Raw genomic sequence first — 21,245 nt, forward strand, 5'->3', positions numbered from 1 at the left:
AAAAAGCACCGAATGGGGAAAAAGGCAGGTGTGCATTAAATACTTGGTGGGAATCTGTTCAAAGGTTTCAGAGTTCAAGTAAAATAATAATTCCCTATTGGAATCCACTGTAGAAACAAGTGAAAGACAGCAAGTCCTTTATATATTTTTCTCGAAGTATGGTGCACGTTGGTCAAAGTTATAGGGGATGAATCTATTATATATATATATATATATATATATATATATATATATATATATATATATATATACATATACATATACATATACATATACATATATTTCCCTCCCTGGAAGAAAGAGCCCACACAGGAAGCCTGCGATGCAATCACTGCCTAAGGGGGAGAATCTTGCAGACTCGGACACCGAGTCACCATCGCATGCAGACAATCACAAGTACAAGCCCCAGTGGGCGGTGTCTGCAGCTTTTGCCCTTTGTGCCAGGGAGTTACCATGGAGACGAGGTGTTCAATCTCGGCCCTTCCTCCAGCCGCGTTACTCCAGTAGCATGCAGGGACACAGGTGACTTTAGTAAGTGCAGGCATCCTTGTGAAGTCACAATCCAGCAGTGACTGGCCTCGCAGAGTGCTACCAGACACGGCGGTTCGGCGTTTCCCAAACGTTTTGAGACACCACCAAAAGTTGCCACTAATACGCCAAACTCTTGTTGGAGGGGGGCTCTCGGTGCTCGTGGCCGCACCCACACATAGAAAACCAGTCCCATCCCTCTCCGGAAGGAAAGAGCCCACAACAGGAAGCCTGAGATGCAATCCTTTTATTAATGCAAGTTGGATTGCATGACGCGTTTCGGCATCCAATCGCCTTTCTCAAATGCAAATGTCCTTGTTGCTATTTGCAGTCCATTTAAAATACACAAAGCCTCACAAAGGATTGGCGGAGGCTCTGTTCACTGGATAAGGGAGAGAATCTTGCAGACTCGGACACTGAGTCACCATCGCATGCAGACAATCACTAAGTACAAGCCCCAGTGGGCAGTGTCTGCAGCTTTTGCCCTTTGTGCCAGGAAGTTACCATGGAGACGAGGTGTTGAATCTCGACCCTTCCTCCAGCCGCGTTACTCCAGTAGCATGCAGGGACACCGGTCACTTTAGTAAGTGCAGGCATCCTTGTGAAGTCACAATCCAGCAGTGACTGGCCTCGCAGATTGCTACCAGATACAGCGGTTCAGCGTTCCCCAAACATTTTGAGAAACCACCAAAACTTGCCACTAATACGCCAAACTCTTGTTGGAGGGGGGCTATCGGTGCTCGTGGCCGCACCCACACATAGAAAACCAGTCCCGTCCCTCTGCGGAAGGAAAGAGCCCACACAGGAAGCCTGGGATGCAATCCTTTTATTCATGCAAGTTAGACTGCATGACGTTCGGCATCCAATCGCCTTTCTCAAATGCAAATGTCCTTCTTGCTATTCGCAGTCCATTTAAAATACACAAAGCCTCACAAAGGATTGGCGGAGGCTCTGTTCACTGGCTAAGGGGGAGAATATTGCAGACTCGAACACCGAGTCACCATCGCATGCAGTGATGTAATATGGGACGTCATCAGCAGTGCATTGCGGGGGCGCAAGTTATAGTTGGCTGAACGAACTAACGGGGGAATTTCACGCGTTTTGTATGAGTGCAATGTCCAACTAACTATAACTTTCCCTAAAACAAATGGTTTATTCAGTGAATTTCTAAGGTTTTTTTAAATGCTAATTTCTAACTATAACGTGCCTGAAACCTATAGTTTGTTCTGTGAATTTCAAAGGTTTTTTAAATGCTAGTTTCTAACTATGCCTACAGAGGTAGGACATGTGAAGAAAGAAGAAAAAAAGAACAGAAAGAAGCAAAAGAAATGCCGAAAGAAAAAACAGAAGTCCACAAAGACTAAGAAAAGTGCAGGAAGACGTGCAGAAAGAACCGACAGCGGAGCAGAAAGAGGCCTTGTTGCAAAATCATCCTGTGCCCAAAACTTTTTCAGACGGGTACTGGTGGCTGACTAACCAGGCCTAGAGCAAGTGCTATGCTAAAAGACACTTAGAATACAGTGAAAGCACCTACATACACTAGGGAACACTATGCGTTTGGGTACCCCTGGGATTGGCATGACCTCCTCTGTAAGTCCCTAGTACATAATAGGGCAGGGGGATTAAAACTACCTCTTAAAACGCGCCACGGGGCGCGTTTGCACAGTGGTGAAAGGAGGGGGGGGGGGCCTGAGGTGACATGTGTGCAAACACACCCTGTGGCCTTTTTAAGTTGGGAGATTAAGTCCCCTTGTATCCTGAGGGTCCCTGGGGTCCAACTAGCCCACCAGGTACCTCCAGTAAGCGCCACAGAGGTGTAAAAGGGGGCATGGCCTGGACCACCTCTCTGCAACAAAGCCCTGTGGCGCTTACTAGAGGTACCTGGTGGCCTAGTTGGCCCCCAGGGGCCCTCAGGATTGAAGGGGACTTAATTGCCAAACATAAAACGCGCCACAGGGCGAGTTTGCACAAGTCACCTCTGGCCCCGCCCCCTCCCTGTAGCACGTTTTAAGTTAGGGGATTAAGTCCCCTTCAATCCTGAGAGTCCCTGGGTCCAACTAGCACACTACATACCTCCAGTAAGCACCACAGAGCTGCGTAGCAGGGAGGTGGTCTAAGGGCAGGCCCCATTTTACACCACGCTGCAATGCAACTCTGTGGCACTTATTGGACGTGCCTGGTGGGTTAATTGGACCCCAGGGGCCCTCAGGACTCAAGGGGAATTAATTCTCCAACTTAAAACGCGCCCTGGTGCGTTGTAAATTGGGGGATTAAGTCCCCTTGAGTCCTGAGGGTCCCTGTGGGCCAATTAGCCCACCACTTACCTCCAGTAAGCGCCACAGAGCTATGTTGCAGAGTGTGGTAAAAAGGGGCATGGCCTGGGCCACCTCTCTGCAATGCAGCGCCGTGGCGCTTACTGGAGGTAAGTGGTGGGCTAGTTGGCCCCCAGGGACCCTCAGTATTGAAGAGCAATTAATTCCCCAACTTAAAACGCACCACGGGATGTGTTTGCACACGTCACCTCTAGCCCCGCCCCCTTCCTTCACCACTGAGCAAAAACGCACCCCGTGGCGCGTTTTGAGTTGGGGGATAAAGTCCCCTTGAATCCTGACGGTCCCTGGGATCCAACTAGCTCACCAGGTACCTCCAGTAAGCACCACAGCTGTGTTGCAGAGAGGTTAAAAAGGGGCGTGGCCTCTGAACACCTCTCTGCAAAGCAGCTCCCTGGCGCATACTGGAGGTACCTGGTAGGCTAGTTGGCCCCCAGGTACCCACAGTATTCAAGGGGAATTAATTCCCCCAACTTGCCAGGGGGCGCATTTGCACAGTGGTGAAGGAAGGGGGCAGGGTCTGAGGTCACATGTGTGTAAACACGCCCTGTGGCGCGTTTTAATTTGGGGAATTAATTCCTCTTCAATCCTGAGGGTCCCTGGGGACCAACTAGCCCACCATGTACCTCAAGTATGCGTCAGGGAGCTGAGTTGCAGAGAGGTGTTCAGAGGCCAAGCCCCTTTTTACACCTCTGAACACCTCCCTGCAACGCAGCTACCTGACGCATACTGGAGGTTCCTGGTGGGCTAGTTGGCCCCCAGAGACCCCCAATATTGAAGGGGAATTACTTCCCCATCTTACAACGCACCAGGGGGCACGTTTGCAGAATGCTGCAGGGAGGGGGCGGGGCCTCTGGCGCGATGCCGGTCATTTTTCGTTTTTTAAAGGGGGGCTGTGTGGCCCCCACTTCCTTTTCTATATTATGGGACCTGGGGACCCCATCCTCAGGGGCCTGACCCCCATTTATTAAAAAAAAGTAAAAATGTTACGGGAAGGGGGCCGCGTGGGCCCCCCTCCCGTGGCCAAATCCGGCCCCGGGGACCCCATCCCCGGGGCATGGCCAAATTTTTTTTTTTTTTATTATGGAGGAGGGGGCTGCGTGCCCCCCTCCTAAGGCCTCTATTGGCCCCAGGGACCCTATCCCCTGGGGCCGGCCTTTATTTATATTTTTCTTTGGGAGGGGGGGCCGCGTAGCCCCCCTCCCGGGCCACTTCTGGCCCCGGGGACCCTATCCCCCGGGGCCTGACCGTTGCTTTTTTTTCTTCTCCAGAGCGGGGTCGCGTGGCTCCCCTCCTCAGGCCGATTATGGCCCCGGGGATCCCTTCCCCGTGACCGGCCGGCCTGCCTTTTTAAAAAAAAAAATTTTTTAGGGGAGGGTGGCTGGGTGGCCACCCTCCCGGGCCACTTCTGGACCCGGGACCCCATGCCCCGGGGCAGGCCCTATCCGTTGGGGACCATGGGAGGGTCCCCAATCCCCCACGGTCCCGCCGGTTCCCCGCGTCCTGCGGGAGCCGGCATTGCTTTTCCACAAGGGGAGCTGCTGACATGCAGCTCCCCTTATGGAAAAGCAATTCTGCTTTACTTCATTGTAGCGAGAGCAGGTTTCCCTGCTCTCGCTTCAATGAAGCAAAGCATAGTTTGCATTGACAGGGCAGGAGCCGCGAGGCTCTCGCCCCATCATTGCAAACAGCAGTGTCCCGGGGGTGGGCACCCCGGGACACTGCATGAGCAGGCCCTGGGGGGTGGCGGACCCCAGGGCCATCATTGGCTCCAGGAGTGGGGCCCCCTCCCACTTAATACAAAGCCCAGGGGAGGTGGTGGTCCTATTTTGAATAATTAGTGCCCCGGGGAGGTGGCGGTCTCCGGGGCATGTGGGGGGCCATGTGCCCCGCAACACAGGTTAATTCCTTTTTTTTTTTTAAAAGCCTCGGGGGTGGCGGTCCCCGGGGCTGCGCGGGGCCATGTGCCCCCCGCTTACAATTAAAGCCCCGGGGGGATGGTGGTCCCCAGGGCAAGTGTGGAGGGGATTGGGGCCCCACCACATATTTAAAAATTTGCCCCGGGGGAGCCGGTCCCTGGGGCTAAAAGAGGGGGCTGCCCCCCCACGCCTATTTCATCAAGCCCCGAGGAGGTGGCGGTCCCCAGGGCAAGTGTGGGGGGGATCGGGGCCTCCCCCCACACTTTTTTTCAACTGCCCCCCGGACCTGGGCCACCCGGGGGCTTTATTAAAACGAAGCGTGGGAGACCGCGCTTCGTTTTTTTTTTTGTTTGTTTTTCGTCCGGATCCACGGATCCTCCGCGCATCCCGCAATTAAAAGCAAAAAATGCTTCTTTTAGCCCTGGGGGTCCTTCTGGGGCCCCCTGAGCAGGCCTAGGGGGTCAGGGTGTTTCTACCCTGCCCCCTTTTCTTGTTTTGCGCATTTGTTTTTCTGTTTTCTTGTGCCTTGGTTCTACCGAAGCACAAGATGGTTGCCAGCACTTCCTGGTTTGGAGTATTGACAGCCAATTAGCATGAAGCTTGTGATTGGGAGGGTGCGTGTATCCACCGCGGCCATAGATATCACTTTCTTTATTTCTTAATTTCTCAAAACCTACTGAACGGATTTACACAATTTTTTAAAAGGTCGCTTTCTGAGCCAAGCAGTACCTTTTTGCCATATTTGGTGTAATTCCGTTCAGCAGTTTATGCTACAACTGTGTCTAAAGTATTTTTTGACCTATATTTTTTTAATTTCTCAGGAACGGATTTACATCATTTTAACAAAAGGTCTCTTTCTGAACCAAGGGCTACCTTTTTGCAAAATTTGGTCCAATTCCGTTCAGCAGTTTGGGCTGTAGCCTTTTCCAAAATTTCCTCTGGGAAATAACACGGAGAAAACGCGTTTTGGGACCCCCTTTTTTTCCTTGGTGCCAGCTTCACGAATCACCCCCAAACTTTCAGGATAGGAGCTGACCGGAGCACCCCACCAGTTTTGAAACTTTCACGAAGATTCGTCATCCGGCGCGAAAGTTATTGGAAAAAGAATGTTACGAATTTGGATAATAGGTGCTGACTATAACTACCTACTACCAGTAGGTAAAAAAAAAAAAAAACACACACAACCCCCCCTCACCTCAACCCCCCTCCCCTCAGCATGACTCTGGACGGCGGAAACATTGTGACCCTCATCCTCCTGGACCTCTCTGCAGCATTTGACATGGCCTCACCCATCCTAAGGACACACACTCCTACAGACCTGCACCTTCCTGACCAAGTCAGTTAGCCTGGCAACTTACACGCCTGCAATCTCATCTGCAGAGATCGGCAAGGATCCGTCCTGAGCCCAACCCATGATCCCTTCCAGCAAGCATCGTCTGCTCTCACATCAATGCCCTCTCCTAAGTCGACGACACATTGCTCATTCTCTTTCCCACGGATAAGAAGCCCAGTATTTGGATCGAGTTCATTGCCTGCATGACTGAAATTGCCCACTGGATGAAGACCAACTGTCAGAAACTGAACAGCGACAATACCAAAGTCTCTGATCTTCGGGAAGATGTCTCGAATGTGGGACTTTACCTGGTGCCAACAGAGCTAGGATCGACCCCCACCTATGCAAATAACCAAGGAATCTGAGGAAGATTTCAAATGGCTCCCAATCAGCACTCGAAAAAACTTCATGCATGCCATCGTCACAAGCAAACTGGACTATCGTAACACCCTCTATGCGGGATACACAAAAATGTCACTGGAAGGCTGCAGACCATTCAGAATAACTCTCAAACTCCCACGTTGCAATCACATCATGCAATACCTGAAGGAGCTCCACTAGCTTCCCATAAACAAACTAGCACAACTCCTCAGGCACTACATAACACTGGCTCACCATACCTCAACAATTTTATCTGCTTTCTTCAATCTTCTAGACACCTCTGCTTGTCCAGACTTCTAAATGCACACATCCCACGCATATGGAAATCAAGATCCGGCATTTGAACCATCTCCTACATCACTACTAGGAGTCTGGAACTACCTGCCTCTACACACAAGAGCCTCTTCCTCACTCCATGAAGTCGCAAGAAGTTGAAGACCTGGCTTTTCCAATAGTCCTACTAGTCCGTAGGTTTGGCTAGACTCACAGACGTTCAGCGCCAGGATACCTATCCGGATGATAGTGTGTGCAACAGTTCTGCATAGCAGAACATATATATCCCAATAAATAAAACCCAAAGAGTACTTACACCCTGAAAGGTATGGCGCACACAAATGCTACATCAAGCAGAATCCTTCTGCAATCAAACCATCATAACAACTGATGTGGGTTTACATACATCAGCTCGAAAGCAAATAACATTTTTATAAAGCATATAAAGGACCTTCAAACATCAAAAACGTTTAAGCTAAAATGGCACATGGCCAAGTCTCAAAGCATTCTATGAAAGATAAACTGTCAGACGAGCATGGAGGCTTCAACGTTTGAATTAGTATATAGTTTCTTAGTGTATTAGTTCTATCATGGAATAAAATATACAAAGGTATGAAGCAAAGAAAGGGACATAGGACAGAAACACATATGAGATACAGGACAGAAACTCATATGACAGAGTGAAGCAAAAAGCTTGTACTTTAAATACTAAACAGATAATTCTCACTTTGCATTGATCACACCAGATCCATTTCCAGTGCACATGGTGATTGAGTACTATGTTGGAGCTGGTAAGATAGATCAGTAGAATAAACTATCTACGACAGATTTATGTTCAGCCTGAAGGTTTTGTTATCTTGATCCTTAATGTTTATGGTGAGATGCATATGTTGGGATGCCATATGAAAGAATGCATCTCCCTTGCAAATCGTGGACAACATTCAACTAATAAAATCCCTGAAAAATTGGAAACATGTTCTTCCTACCAGAAGCATAAACCATCACTACAACAGTAGGAACAAATGAAAGACTTACTTCTTTAGATTATAGAACACAGCTGCTCGGTTAGTTGGCAAGACTGGATTGTATGGATCAGCGTTCATCCCTCGGGTGTAACTTTCTATTGCATCATCATACTTGCCTTCTTTGAAAAACACATTACCCTGTACAAATTATGATTTGATTAATTTTGTAAATAATACATAATGTTAAATGTTTGATTTCTATGTCAATGAAAACACTTAATACACATATGAACTGGGCATTTTAAGCAGGAGGAATTAAAAGCAACATTCTGATAATTAAGTACTCGAAATTATCATAGAGCTTTGGGGTAGATGCATAAAATTCACATTTTTCCAATAAACCCTTCAATTTTCAATAGTACCAATGTAGAGCACAATTTCCTGACCTTAGGACAAATTACACATTTCTGCTTCAAAAAAGGGTGATAGTTGAATGAGTATTGAATATATAACTGACAGGCCAATCCTTCCACTCATTAACATGGATGGAGTTAGAATGCAACAGATTACAGCTCCTCAGAAAGGGGAGCGAAAGAAATATGCTTTTTCTCAGTTTAAATAATTTAATGGTGATTAACATGATAAGAGAATCAGGATTTCATTAAAGACGAAAAGGGTTAACATTATGCAAATTCTTTTATTTGCTACTCCTGCAGCAGCACCTTAAAATAACTCTACAAACAAAACCAATCCAGAACTGGAATCTCAAAACAACATTAAATGTCTCCTGCAGAGAACACTCTTCCTCTTTTAAATGCAAAACTGCAAAGCCAGTGATCGTTCCTCCTTCATCTGTGATCTCCATGTTATCTTCCGTTGACAACTGTGCATCTGTAACAAAACATGAAATTAAAACTCTTGTCCCTTAAGACTGAACTTTAAACAACTTCAAAACAATCTGCATTTTACTAAAAACATCAACTGATCAATCCATGCAAAACAAGTCAATTTCTTCAAATTTCCTCCCACCTCCTCCCTTTTTATTCTTTTATCCTGTTTATATTTTGTATCTTTTTTACCGAAGAGGTGGGAGAGATAATAATAGCCTCCGCGTCTTTAATGAAATCCTGATTCTCTTATGTTAATCTGAGAATCGCCATTTCACTAAAAGACCGGAGGCTACCATTATGCATGTTGAAAGCCCTTCAACACCACTTGTGACGTGCTAAATTGGTCTAAAATAGTGTTTTGCAAAAGTACCCACATTTGACCAATCAGCTGCTTTTAAAATGCTTTCCAAACTTAAACCAAAGAGTGATTCAAAGTTCTTAAGTTTACCGGTCTCGATCATTTGTCCTTCTTTTCCACTAAAAACAAAGTACTTACATAGCCTTTCAAATGATCCTCTACCAGACGTATTGCCTCTTTCTGTAACATTGCCTCTATTTCTACATCTGCAATCCTTATTTGCTCCAGAGTTAAACTTAACACTTTTGGCTCTTTTTCCTGAACTGGTAATTCTACAAACTCTATCTCGAACCCCTGGACTATATTCAGAACCCACGGGTCATTTGTTACCTTTCTCCGTTGCGCCAGAAACAAATGTAAACGTCTGCCTATTCTTTTCAGGGAAGAACCAAAAGTAATCTCCATACTCACCTCGTGCACTGGACGCCGATTGACCTCTTCCCCAAATAGTACTTCTCGCTCTGCTGATCCTTCCTCGTTGTGGAAAAAAAATCCAGAGGAGCCTTGAAATCCTCTTCCTGTTCCTCTATATATGTAGTTGTATTGGGACCTTTGAAATACCCGGCCAGCATAAGGTCCTTGGCTGCTGGCCCTTCCAAAAATACCTCCAAAAACCTCTCATATTATTCTGAGCTATATCAAGGGCGGTTAAAGTAGCTAGATGTTTACATAAACTCTTTACCATGCCCTCTCCAAAATGTAAGCCCTTCGCATTATTACTGGGCTCCTTGTCTGCCCTCTCCCCTAACTTTAGGTTTATCTTCATCAACACAGACTTCCTGCGTTCTGCCAACAAACCGGAATTAGCATTCCCCGGAAACACCGTAGCTCTCTGGCTCCAATCACATAGCAACTCCACATCAACCTGTTCCCCATTCAAATGGGCTTCCTTAGCCATATCCATTATTTTCGCAAGTGACCCTAAAATGTCCAGAAGCCTATCATGGCACGGTTTTAAAGAATGTTCCAGACCCTTGTCAGGGTCTCTTCCCATCTTAAACAGATATGTAATCATCTCAGGGTCTGGGTTAGGAGTATAACATATCTTATTTTCTATTTGTGGCCTTGAACATTCCACCTTTAGAACTTTTCTAACCTCCCTCTCAAGTGGCTTTCTGATCCATTTCTTAATAAACTTGCGGACATGATCCAATGGCTACCAATCCGCACTTCTCGGATGCCTTAAATCATACGGACTGAACATGTCCTCTCCCAAAGGCACTTTTATTACCATCTTCGAAGATGACGCGGCTTCCGCCTTTACATCATCATTCAAATCATCCTCTTGATCTACACCATAAATGAACTCATCATACATTTTACCTGACCTTTCCAAAACGGTCTCATCAGTTTCCATTAAATAATCATCGTCTGATAGATCCTGCGTGCCGGAAAGGACACCTTTGCTTTGCATACCGCCAAGGGCACCCACTCTTGTGGAGTTAAATCCATCCATGCTTCTTTTATCCATATGTTTTGTCTTCCTTACTTACTTCCCTTGCCTATTCATCTTTCTGGTGACCTCTTCATCTGAAAATGACCAAAAAATGATCCTCTGATCTACTCTCCTTTCTCTTTTTATCCAAAACAATCTCCACTACTTCTCTAACAGAAGCTTTCACCTCATTTTGTATAAATCTTCTCAAACTTTCCTCACTGACTCTACCTTCAACCACTTGTAGCTGAGCACCATTGTTCTCTGAGGACCTTTTCTTTTTTACCAATAAAAAACCATCTATTCAAGACTTAACCTGATCTTCTTCTTCAAACTGTATGTTTTAATCACCCAATAACTGTACTAACTTTATTCCGATTTCTGTTCTTTTTTATCAATGCTTCAATCTCCTCAGCTGATAAGGGAATGCCTCATAACATCACACGCTGCCTCCTTCTTTCAAGATCACGGCAACCAATGACTGGTCTTTTCTTCTCTTGCTCCGATCGAGTGTGGTTTCCTACATCAAACCGCCTCACTAACGGACCTCTTACAGCCACACAAGCCCAGGCTAAACTGCAAGCCTACGTCTGAAGCAGCCTTAACTCCCTCAGGCTTGTGCCGTCGGGTAAGATCCCTGTGTGCGCAAGCAATTAGTAACTCAAATAATGTTAACTAATTAAATATTTTTTTAAAATGTAATCCTTGTGACTAACTCTCTAGTAAGCTACTCGGCACTTTTAAACCCGTTAATAAAGTAAACCACTAACCCTCATTAAAGTATTTCCTAGTTACTCAACAAAACAACTTCATCATACATTGTATCAATCATCTAAACACACCGGTTCTGAAAATTAGAAGCCTCCAATCTTCCCAAATACTCACACACTTAAACAGTAACAAACAATTTATATCTAAGAAAGGTACTTATCTGAACACTAGCAGCATTTAAAAGAGTGTTCTATGCAGGAGACATTTAATGTTTTTTTGAGATTCCAGTTCTGGATTGAATTTGTTTGGAGAGTTCTTTGAAGGTGCTGCTGCAGGAGTAGCAAATAAAAGAACATGCATAGGGGTAGCCTTCGGTCTTGTAATGAAATCAATCCATACACTGTCAGCTAGCAGCACATTTGGGGAATCGTGCAGACTTATTCAAAATAAATCATTAACTAAAAAAAATAAAAAGTGCTTATTAAACTGCATTTTGAAGTACTACAATAGTACTACTAAAGTACTAGAAAATGCTGGCCACAACCCCATCAGTGTTCATCTCCACCACTCCTATCTTTTCCATGGAACAAACTTCACACATGTAAGTTAACTATTTTGTAGCAAATGTGGCAGGGACTGGGGGCACCGTTGAAAAACAGTACTTACTACAATATAGGTGGGGGTTAGGGAGGAGTAAGAGGAGGTTAGGGAAACATTAAGAAAGGGGTATGCACCAACACCCAAAAGAGTAAGCCAATTCCTGATCATAAACTGTACATTTAAAGTTACTACAACCAAAAAGAACCCAAAACAGTAGTAAATTCCAACACTACACATGGCCAACCATTGATACTGCAACACCCCCATAGAAAACAATGGCGGCAGAGGCTTAAAATAAAACCCTATAGAATATAATGTTAGATTAAAATAAATTTCATTATTTAAAATTGTTAAAAATATACATAATTGTAATTCAATGCTATAAAGCATTGAAAAATAAAACGTTTTTGATTTATTTTACCTTTGTTTAATAGCCTTTGTCAAATGTAAAAATTGAACATTAATTTTTATTCGAATACTTGGTACCTGCGTCTGAAAAAGGCAATCATCCAGACACTGTACCTTAACCAAAATACTACAGTTTGGTTCTGTTTTAATCTTGACAGCTATATAACATTTCTATTGCCCATAGTGGGCTGCCATTGGCTAGATGCAGTCAGTTTAAGGGGCTCTGTGTTGTACGAATGGAGTTTCATTCATTCACTCAAGGCAGGTGACATATCTTTGAGGCCATTTTTAAGAACATTCCTTTCAGGATTTCAAAGTCAAGTTTATTCTAGCTCCTATTTTACAATGGCTTTGCCATTTAGACTGAGTGGAGGGCCACTGTCATACACACATCCACATTACTTTTTGGTACAAAGGACTTCCTTTTATTTTGCTTGGTCGTTAAAATAAGCATGCTTTTGGTGACTCAAGTTTTGTCTGTTCCTTTTAAGGATTTCATGTATAAATTTTAACTTGGATTTACTGCGCTGGATGTCAGACAGCTTAACTTCAGATTCCAAAGCTTTGGTCTACACAATAGAATCCAGACAAACGCCACGTCCTTTGTCACAGAGATGTTCGCACTGACTTTCATGTAAAGGTTCTGTACATGCTATGACAGGATGCACCACTCCTTCTAATAAAATGGTGATTTGTTTCTGGATAATTGAGATTTGTTTAGGTGGAAGCGAATCAAGCTCTAGAAAACTGGATGGCCATCTTAGAAGCATCTATTACAACAAGGGGGGAACCAAGAGTGCATAAAGGGCCAGCATACATGCTCCAAATGATTACTTGGAAGTATGTCAGTTGAATTTTTAATGGTGAAAAAAACGCCAGTGATCTATTTCATTAGGGAAGTATCCACTTTGGGCTAGAGAGGTCAATGAAAGTTATGCTGTTTATTAATTCCTAATCCTGACAACAGGTGAAGAACATTCATAATTAGAACAATCTAAGGCCAATTTGACTCAAATATCAGAGTTTATGAATAAGCCCAACTGCAGGGAATCCGAGACTTCCTTCTGCAAGTGTTGGGTTTCTTCACTCCCTCTATCACAGACCATCTTAAAAAATTGCAATACTGCTTGGGTACTGCAAAAGGGACTTCAGGAGTAGAAGGACAAGACATATGCCCTCAGGAATAGAGGAGATGCAAATGTGAGACAAATGCAGCTCGGTTGCTCACTTCATAGTCAAAATGATATTGTCAGTAGCGTGACAAGGAAGAGTAGGATTCAGTGTAATGAAGAATACCTTTTGGTAATGAAGGCATGATTTTCATTGGGAAGTCTGACCAACTCCCCTTTCCACATATAGAGGTCTTTTACCTCTTCGATGTGCTTGCAAATATTGTACCTAATCATAACGATTCACATCCATTTGCTGCTCAATGCACATGCTCAATGTTACAAATCAAATGTGTGTGAAAACATTCAGTCTACTACAAGGTCAAAGATCAAACTGGCACTGATTTGATCAACATTATGCGCCTTTTTAGCACAAGAACCATGCACTTTAAAAGTAGATTTTATATCTCTATTACAGAAAATGGCCCTAGGTGTTGCCAATTGCAAAATGCTGCCACAGCTGGATTTCTTTTCAAATTGTGTTGTGATTTCAAAATGCCTTTGGTGGAGAAAGCAATGCCTAAAAAAATAGTTAATCACAATTCAAGAATGGTGACTGGCGTACAGTTTAAAGGAACAAGGTTTTACATCATGACTGATCTATATAGTGTGCAAGCTCTAGATCTGCCATCTCAAATGGGCATTCCTAATGTTTTTGTAGATTTATATAGTGCACCAACAGGGAAGCAAAACACTTTGCAAAATAGCAAAAGTTGGGACAAAAGGGTATACAGTAGAAGGTGTCATCAATTAAAAGCAAAACGTCTACGTAATGCAAGAAACAAAAATCAAAAGCTTTAGTATATGGTGGAGTTCAAGTGAGGCATCGTGGAGTACAATAAGGGGGAAGGAAAACAGCCTTCAAGAAGTGTAATAACAATCACTCAGGGCAGAGGTCGCATATATCAATTGATACAGTCAATTTTGGAAGTTCTTGTTTGAAAGTGACGTATCAGAATTTGGTCAGGATTGCAGGAGGGATGCAGTTCTAGCACTCCTCAAGAAGGAGGGAATTGGAGTTTATCTTTTCATTAAGAGAGGGTGTTTGAGAGAGGGTAAGCTCCTTGGGCAATCTAAGCCTCCCGAGATGATTAGCTTGCAAGAGAAGTTATTTGGCTTCTCATTAGAGGGTTCTGTGAATAATTCAAGCCAGTTTGTAAATGCTGATGGCCTCAACAGCAATCCATTGGCCACTACCATGACTTAATACTGCATGACAATGGGCATTACCATATTTTTCTCAGCAAGAGCCTTCTCTGTATCCACACGAATTCCGTCTTCATCCTCCGACTCCGACTCATGTGTGCTGTTACCTTTATCAAGATCTTCAAGTATTTTGTCCTAGTACACCATAAATATAAAGAAAAAAATAGACATAAACAGCAGAAATGGCAATAGCGTCTTCAAATATATAAACCCTGAAATTAAAAGGGGGCATTCTTATTGTTTAAAAGAAACACTTGAGGTGAGATGTTAGTGACTCTCAACAAAGATACTGTTAGCACTAAGCAGGAAACGAACCTAGGAATAATGTGGGTGTATTATCAAAGGCCAATTGTCAGGGGAATCATATACTCCTTATATGAAGGGGGTTAATGAGAGGGTCAATGAGACTAAAAGGGCTGAAGAAAAAGTTAACCTGGTGAACAAGGCTGATATCCTAGACCCCTTTAATTGGAGTACACAGACATTCTATTGTGTAGAATTGCATTTACAAAGTTAGAAACAGAACACCGGACACAGAAACAATGGCCTTAACCCCTTAAGGGTTGAAGCACAGCACTCTCCCCACCTGCTATTGCTGCACTGAACACCTTTTTTTTTTTAATTTTCAATATTTGGTACTGTGCCCGCTTATGCCTTCCATAAAACATATCCAGGCCAAATGGGTGACTTTTTTAAACACGTTGAGGATTCGACCCATGGTCGGTTAATTTCCTCTGGAGAGATCTGAGAACATAGCCAACATGTAGCCAATTTTATTTTTGGGAGGAAAAAAAGTGCTGTGAAAGAAAGTGTTCAATATAAAAATGTCATCAACAAAAGGTTTGCTGCACTAAAAAGCAGTCTCTTCACAGCTTTCACGAACAGGCAAAGTTGTAAGAAAAATCCGTTTTTCACCCCAGTTTTTGTAATTTTCAAAGCAGTAGTCAATAGTTTCTCCCTTTGTGGTTTATACCTAATTGCAGTTTGTGGTGGTAACAACAGGTGTGAAACTCATTAGTGAACAAAGAATGCTGTATTTTTCTGAAAATTATAGATAAAATTCTGAATTAGCATGGGTTCATTTATGTAGATTGCTCAAGATTTTCCCAAAGAAACGAATTATAGAAACCAAAAACTAATGCAAGTAAGTAGGAAAACCTAGAAACAGGCAACAATTGTTTCATTTTTAATTTATTTGCCCTAATGGCTGATCTACAAAAGTAATATACCACTACCAAACTCTTCCAGTCACAGGGATATATAGTGTTCGCTGATTGTCCAAAAATGTAAGATACCTAGAGCCATCAAGTGACTTTCAACTCATCATGATTTTTCATTCTGTACCAACTGAGCATCAAACCATATGGTAAAATCTAACAAAGGAAAAATAGATACGTAGGAAAGGTGTGCATTTTCCTAAATGTGCCAAATAATGTGAGTTTAGGAACAGTAGCTATACATGTATGACTGAATTTAAGATAACCCATAGCATCATGTGATTCAGATTGCACTTTGCAAAATGTGTTCTTTCTTACACACTGATTGTATTAGGATGACAAAAATGGAGAGAGATTTAATAGATAAAAGCAAATAGTTTACTATAGTCCCACACTTCTCCTGATAACCATGGCATCCAGAGTGTGTGGAGGGGTCTATCACCTGTAACAGGAAAATCCCAGGAATGCAAAATGGAGAATTTAAGAATATTCCATTGATTTTTCCAGGGATGTGAACAGCAGCAAGTGTCAAAAAAATGTAATCAGTTGACAGCCCCGATCAAATAATAAAAACAGTCTTTGTCAGGGTGAACCTCAAAAGTAATTAATGTATGCTTAACCCTCTGGTAGTTCGGCACAAAAGCAGGAAGGCTTAGCTTAGAAGCAACATGTAAAGTATTTATACAGCATTCAAACAGTAATAGGGTAAAAACCAAACGTAAGATAGCATAAAAACAAGAACATTTTAATAAATAAAATGACACCAAAATACAGTAAGTAGAACTAGAGTTATGAATTTTTAAAGTAAACACAAGGAAATGATGGATGGAGCGCTGAACCTTTTCAGACACTAACCCCCAGTCACAGATCTGCGCGGAATCCATCTTCATTCTTTAGCTCACTTCCCCACCTCAGTTCAGATCCAGCTATATGCAAATCAGTGTTGACCCTGTGCCTCATGGGAACAGTCCAGCCTGAACTGCCAAGCCATGTCTTTCCTGAACCGGAAACAAGCATCCTGGGACCGGTTTCTGGGTAACAACCTTCATCAGCCAGGCAAGCTTGAATTCAGTGGCAAAGTGAGCAAGGGACCAACGTCTAGGCATACCCTGCCAACTTAGGGGGAACAAAGCAAACACAAAGTGATGATGGACAGAGAGCTGAAACCTTTCAGACACTCACCCCCAGTCACAGATCTGGGTTGAATCCATCATCATTCTTTAGCTCAATTCTCCACCTCAGTTCAGATCCAGCTATATGCAAATCAGTCTTGACCCTGTGCCTCATGCGAACAGCCCAAAGTGCCACTCCTGGTTATCTGGTCTCGCAGGACTGGGTCAAAGTCACAAGTTCAGGCTGACAGCGATGGAGCATGGGTCAGCTACTGGGACCAGGTTATTCTCGCTGGAAAGCTTACCTTTTCAGAGTCAGGTTCCACATGAGGAGTCTCGGGTGGAACTTCAGGTTGGTGGGAAGAGCTGGTCGCAATTGGAGATTCGCGTTGGTGGGAGACACCGGCAGTTGCTGCTTTCGTCAAAAGCAGGCTGCCATCAGGGCGTCGCACTAGCGGGCGGTCATCAGTATCTGCGTTGTGTGAGTAACACTCATAGCTCTGCAGGGGCAGTGGCTGGGTCTCTATGTTGCTCCTCCAGTTTGGCAGTAAGTTTCCTTTGATTCTTCCCAAAGGTGGTGGGGTTGACTTACACACTGCAAATGGACAATGGCCTGATGGGTGTCACCATCCTCTCCTCATACATCGGTACAGGGATCTGCTCATCAGGATCCCCAACTGGACCTTGCTCCCTCCAGTGATCTCCTCTTCCTCACAGGGCACACTGGTCTTTGCAAGCAGGGAAGCACTGGTGCTTTAGGCTCAGGGGACTGGCAGGCCCTTACCCCAGACAGGGTCACAGGCAGACATCTTACAGAGCTTCTCCTTTTCCAAAGCTCAACAGTTGACAATTTTGTGGGCCTCGAGCTCCCTTCTTTTAGTTAATTTCCAGACACCAAATGTGATTTAGGGTCTGAGTCTTTCAAGTTTGTTAAATGTAAATGTTGTGTTGGGAGTCTTCTTCCTTTTGAAGTGTCCTCTCCTCTGCCCTGCCTCAAGGAAGCAGTCGGTCACAGCTGAAGCGACTCCAAATCTGATAGCAGGCTATGGTAGTGACTAAATGTCCACACCTAGATGTCAGCCACTGTCATATGTGTATTAAAAAATTACCCTACAGCTCTTTATGATTCTCTTATCACCCCCATCTCCTTCCTGAGATTCTCTTATCAGCCCCATCTCCTGCCTGAGATGTGGTCATGCCCATTTCCAGTGACCACTCTCTCAAACAAAGAGAACCCTTTCAAAGGGCTCTTCTTCCTCAATTGTGCAATTGTGTCCCGCTCAGCTCACATGAATGCAGCAATCCACACTTGGGGGTAGTCCTCTACCTCCTCATGCTCCATCAGTCAGGCTTCGGTCTCCCAAAGTGGAACCCAGAATCTTCCATGTAGTCTACCATTCACAGGCACACGGACACCATGCTCATGCATACAAAACACATGCACTGCACAGCACTATACACTAACTTGATGTAGGCCAAGGATGAGTTAAGAACACAGCAGAGGAACTTTACTTCACTCCAGTGCTACAAGTAATAAAAAGGACTGTTCACTTCTACTGATCACTACACATTATGTTGCCACCACAGCACTCATGCTACTTAACTCCTGGTAAATGCAGTAAAGGCCACTATGACAGTATCACTTTGGGGACCCCTCCAGGTCCAAGAAGACCTCAAACTGTGAGACAGGCCTATGTCTTGGCGCACATACAGGAGCTGTGTTCCTCCATTAAATGACTAGTGGCGTAGCAACAGTCCTCGCAGCCCCTGCGGTGGGGGGGGGGGGGGGGGGGGGGGGCAAGCTCAAGTTCCTAGAGCAGCTTTCGAGCCTACAAGTTTGAGGTGACTTGAGACTTACAATCCTTAGGGTATTGGTAACAATTGTTATTTACAAGAGCTATACACATACAATACAGCAACACGTTTCCAGAACACTTTTCAAAGGGAATGTTTTAACAAAATGATCTCAGGGCTAGGGAAATGTATTCATTGTTTGTTATAAGTGTAGGGGTGACATAGTGAGACCCTGTCACTGTGACAGAAGCAAGTGTAGGATGAAATATATTGGGGTCAGAGGTACCAGAACAGAGGAAACCACTTACACACATAAGCCCACCCTGCATGTGCATAAACCTACTCAGTTCTCGACTTACATGCGTTCACCTTTCCACTCAGATACTAGAACACACACAAAACAGTTGCCCTTCCATCAGTCCTGTACATACACTCATCCATGGATCCATTCATACTTGGATCCACCCACATACCTGCATCTATACATTTGTGCACACATCTACCTCATGCAGTCATCACAGCAGCAGTCTGAACATCAATAAAACTACCTGTTATTGATACACCTGCGTATCCCTCCATCTCTCCATCCATCTCAGTGTGGTATCTATGCATTAGTGCGAGAAAGTGTTCCAGCATCCGTGCTTGAGTGCTGCATGCAAGTATATATGCATGCTGTTTGTAGGTGTGCCTTACCTTTGTACATGAGTATTTGTGGTTTATGTATACATGGGTGCACATATGTGGTTGTGTATCTGCTGAGTGCTGTTAGTACACTGATAGGGAAAGGGGCAGGCCAATGGGGACAGAGAACGATGGAAAAATGGTAGCCAGAGAGGAAGAGATATTGACAATCTAGAAGACTCTTCATTGTTTTAATTGAAAATAGGGTTCATGCAGTTCGATACCTCTACTACCCAGTATGCCTATTTAATAATGCACAGTGCACCAAAGTTCAAGGGATTTTCAACTTGTAAGATCCATTGGCTTTTTGTGATGCCTGATTGCATCACTGAGAAAACCAATCAAGAGGCTACTCTTCTTCATGGGTATATAATCTAAAGCCAAGTAGTTCTGGAAGGACCTTTTACCAATGGTGGAAAACAGTCCCCTGACATGAACCAAGTATTTTGTCCCAACCAAGGGTGGAGAGGTCATGACGCAACTGGCAAAATGAACGCAAGTGCTGGGCCTTCTCAAGAAATTCTCTGAGTGCAAGAGAAGTTAGATGGTCCTTTGTCTATGCCAGGACACTTCACTATTGAAGAACATGCTAGAGAGAACTCACAACTATCATGCAAACAACATTGCACCACACATATAGTTTATCGCACATCTCTCTTACTCATACATCTTTCCCTATTAAAGTCAAATAAAGATTTTATTCAGAGTACATCAAACCCACAAGTGCACAACACAACACCAAAGTCATATATGGTTGTGTAAGTGTTGCCAGCCCAAGACTAATACTTCTGGACAAGCAATGAATAACCGGTCAACCTTTTGAAAGGAAAGAAAGAGCAATATTCCATGGCATTCATATTGATATATGTAACACTCCATCAGTAACAATAAGCTGAACAATCTAATCTTTCCTTCACTCACAAATACAACTCCACACTCGTGATTCTAGACTAAGAGAATCACAGAATCTTGCGGAAGGTTACTGAGATTCAAGTAGTGTGAACAAACTACACAAATGCTATCACCCACCTAAAAAAATGAAGAGAAAGTCAAGTTTAAAATGACATGAATATGCACATCTCTGGTTGCTATGATATCCTCATGAGATAATAGGAACATCATATCTGCATCATAACAATAAATGTTACTGAGGTAGTCTCGGTTTGTTCCAAATGAGCAGATAATTAAGACTGAACAAGGAATATGCTGAATGAACAGAAACAGCAGGAACTGTGGTCTATTAAAAAATTTAATTTAGGCATTTTTACAAGTAACCAAAAGTAGAGGTAGATCTCAGCTTACCACATTAAATTTGTCCCAAGCTTCATAGTCATATGATTTGATCTTGGGGGCTTTCACATTCTCATGATTCTGAGCTTTTGCTGGTGATTTGGATTTGCTTTTTACTTTTTTCTTATAATTTCGGTTTCTAATTGGAGGCAAGCTCTGGATGGGAAAAAGGCATCATACAAGAATGAGTTGTTTATTTTTAAATTTACTTCATAAAAAAAGCAATGCGTTCAATGGCGAATAAGCAGCTATTTCATATATAAAACGATTGTGTTGGATTCTAGAACAAAAAAAACATGTTTAATTTAACTCAAATACATATTTATTTATCTGGAAGTGCAAGATGTAAATGTTCAACGGTTCTGGTATTTTGTGATGTTGGACTGTATGTAACAAATCAAAATTACCTAGGTTTGCAAGCAAGTCTTTGGATAGCCCATATACAATGTCTACAATATTGTTTTGCAAATTTTTGGGTAAGAAGACATCTGTATATATGAGGACTCCTTCATACTAAGAAATTTAACCCAATCTCTTAATCATCCTCTGCATTTTGTTTATGGACAGGAGATTTTGACTTTGTCAGTAGCAAGATTTTAATTTCCTATCAGCCGGTATGTTTTTCTCGGCGCTTGGGTCACTGAT

At 43.5% G+C, this 21,245-nt stretch overlaps 1 protein-coding gene across 8 annotated transcripts in view; it reads right to left on the reverse strand.

The window, feature by feature from the left end:
• RPAP3 (RNA polymerase II associated protein 3) overlaps positions 1-21,245 on the reverse strand; it is a 319,254-nt gene that overhangs the window by 266,293 nt on the left and 31,716 nt on the right. For 7 of the 8 annotated variants that reach the window (XM_085653336.1, XM_085653330.1, XM_085653333.1 and 4 more), the window contains 3 exons: positions 20,613-20,756; positions 14,531-14,641; positions 7,800-7,927 (listed from right to left, as the gene is read on the reverse strand). In XM_085653336.1, the coding sequence (XP_085509462.1) occupies positions 7,800-7,927; positions 14,531-14,641; positions 20,613-20,756 (383 nt within the window). Of the gene's footprint in view, positions 1-452; positions 757-7,799; positions 7,928-14,530; positions 14,642-20,612; positions 20,757-21,245 lie in introns of those variants that run through there. The other variant, XM_085653337.1, reaches the window with a different exon arrangement.

Source organism: Triturus cristatus, chromosome 4_1 (assembly GCF_964204655.1).
Source record: "Triturus cristatus chromosome 4_1, aTriCri1.1, whole genome shotgun sequence".
Lineage (NCBI taxonomy): Eukaryota > Metazoa > Chordata > Amphibia > Caudata > Salamandridae > Triturus > Triturus cristatus.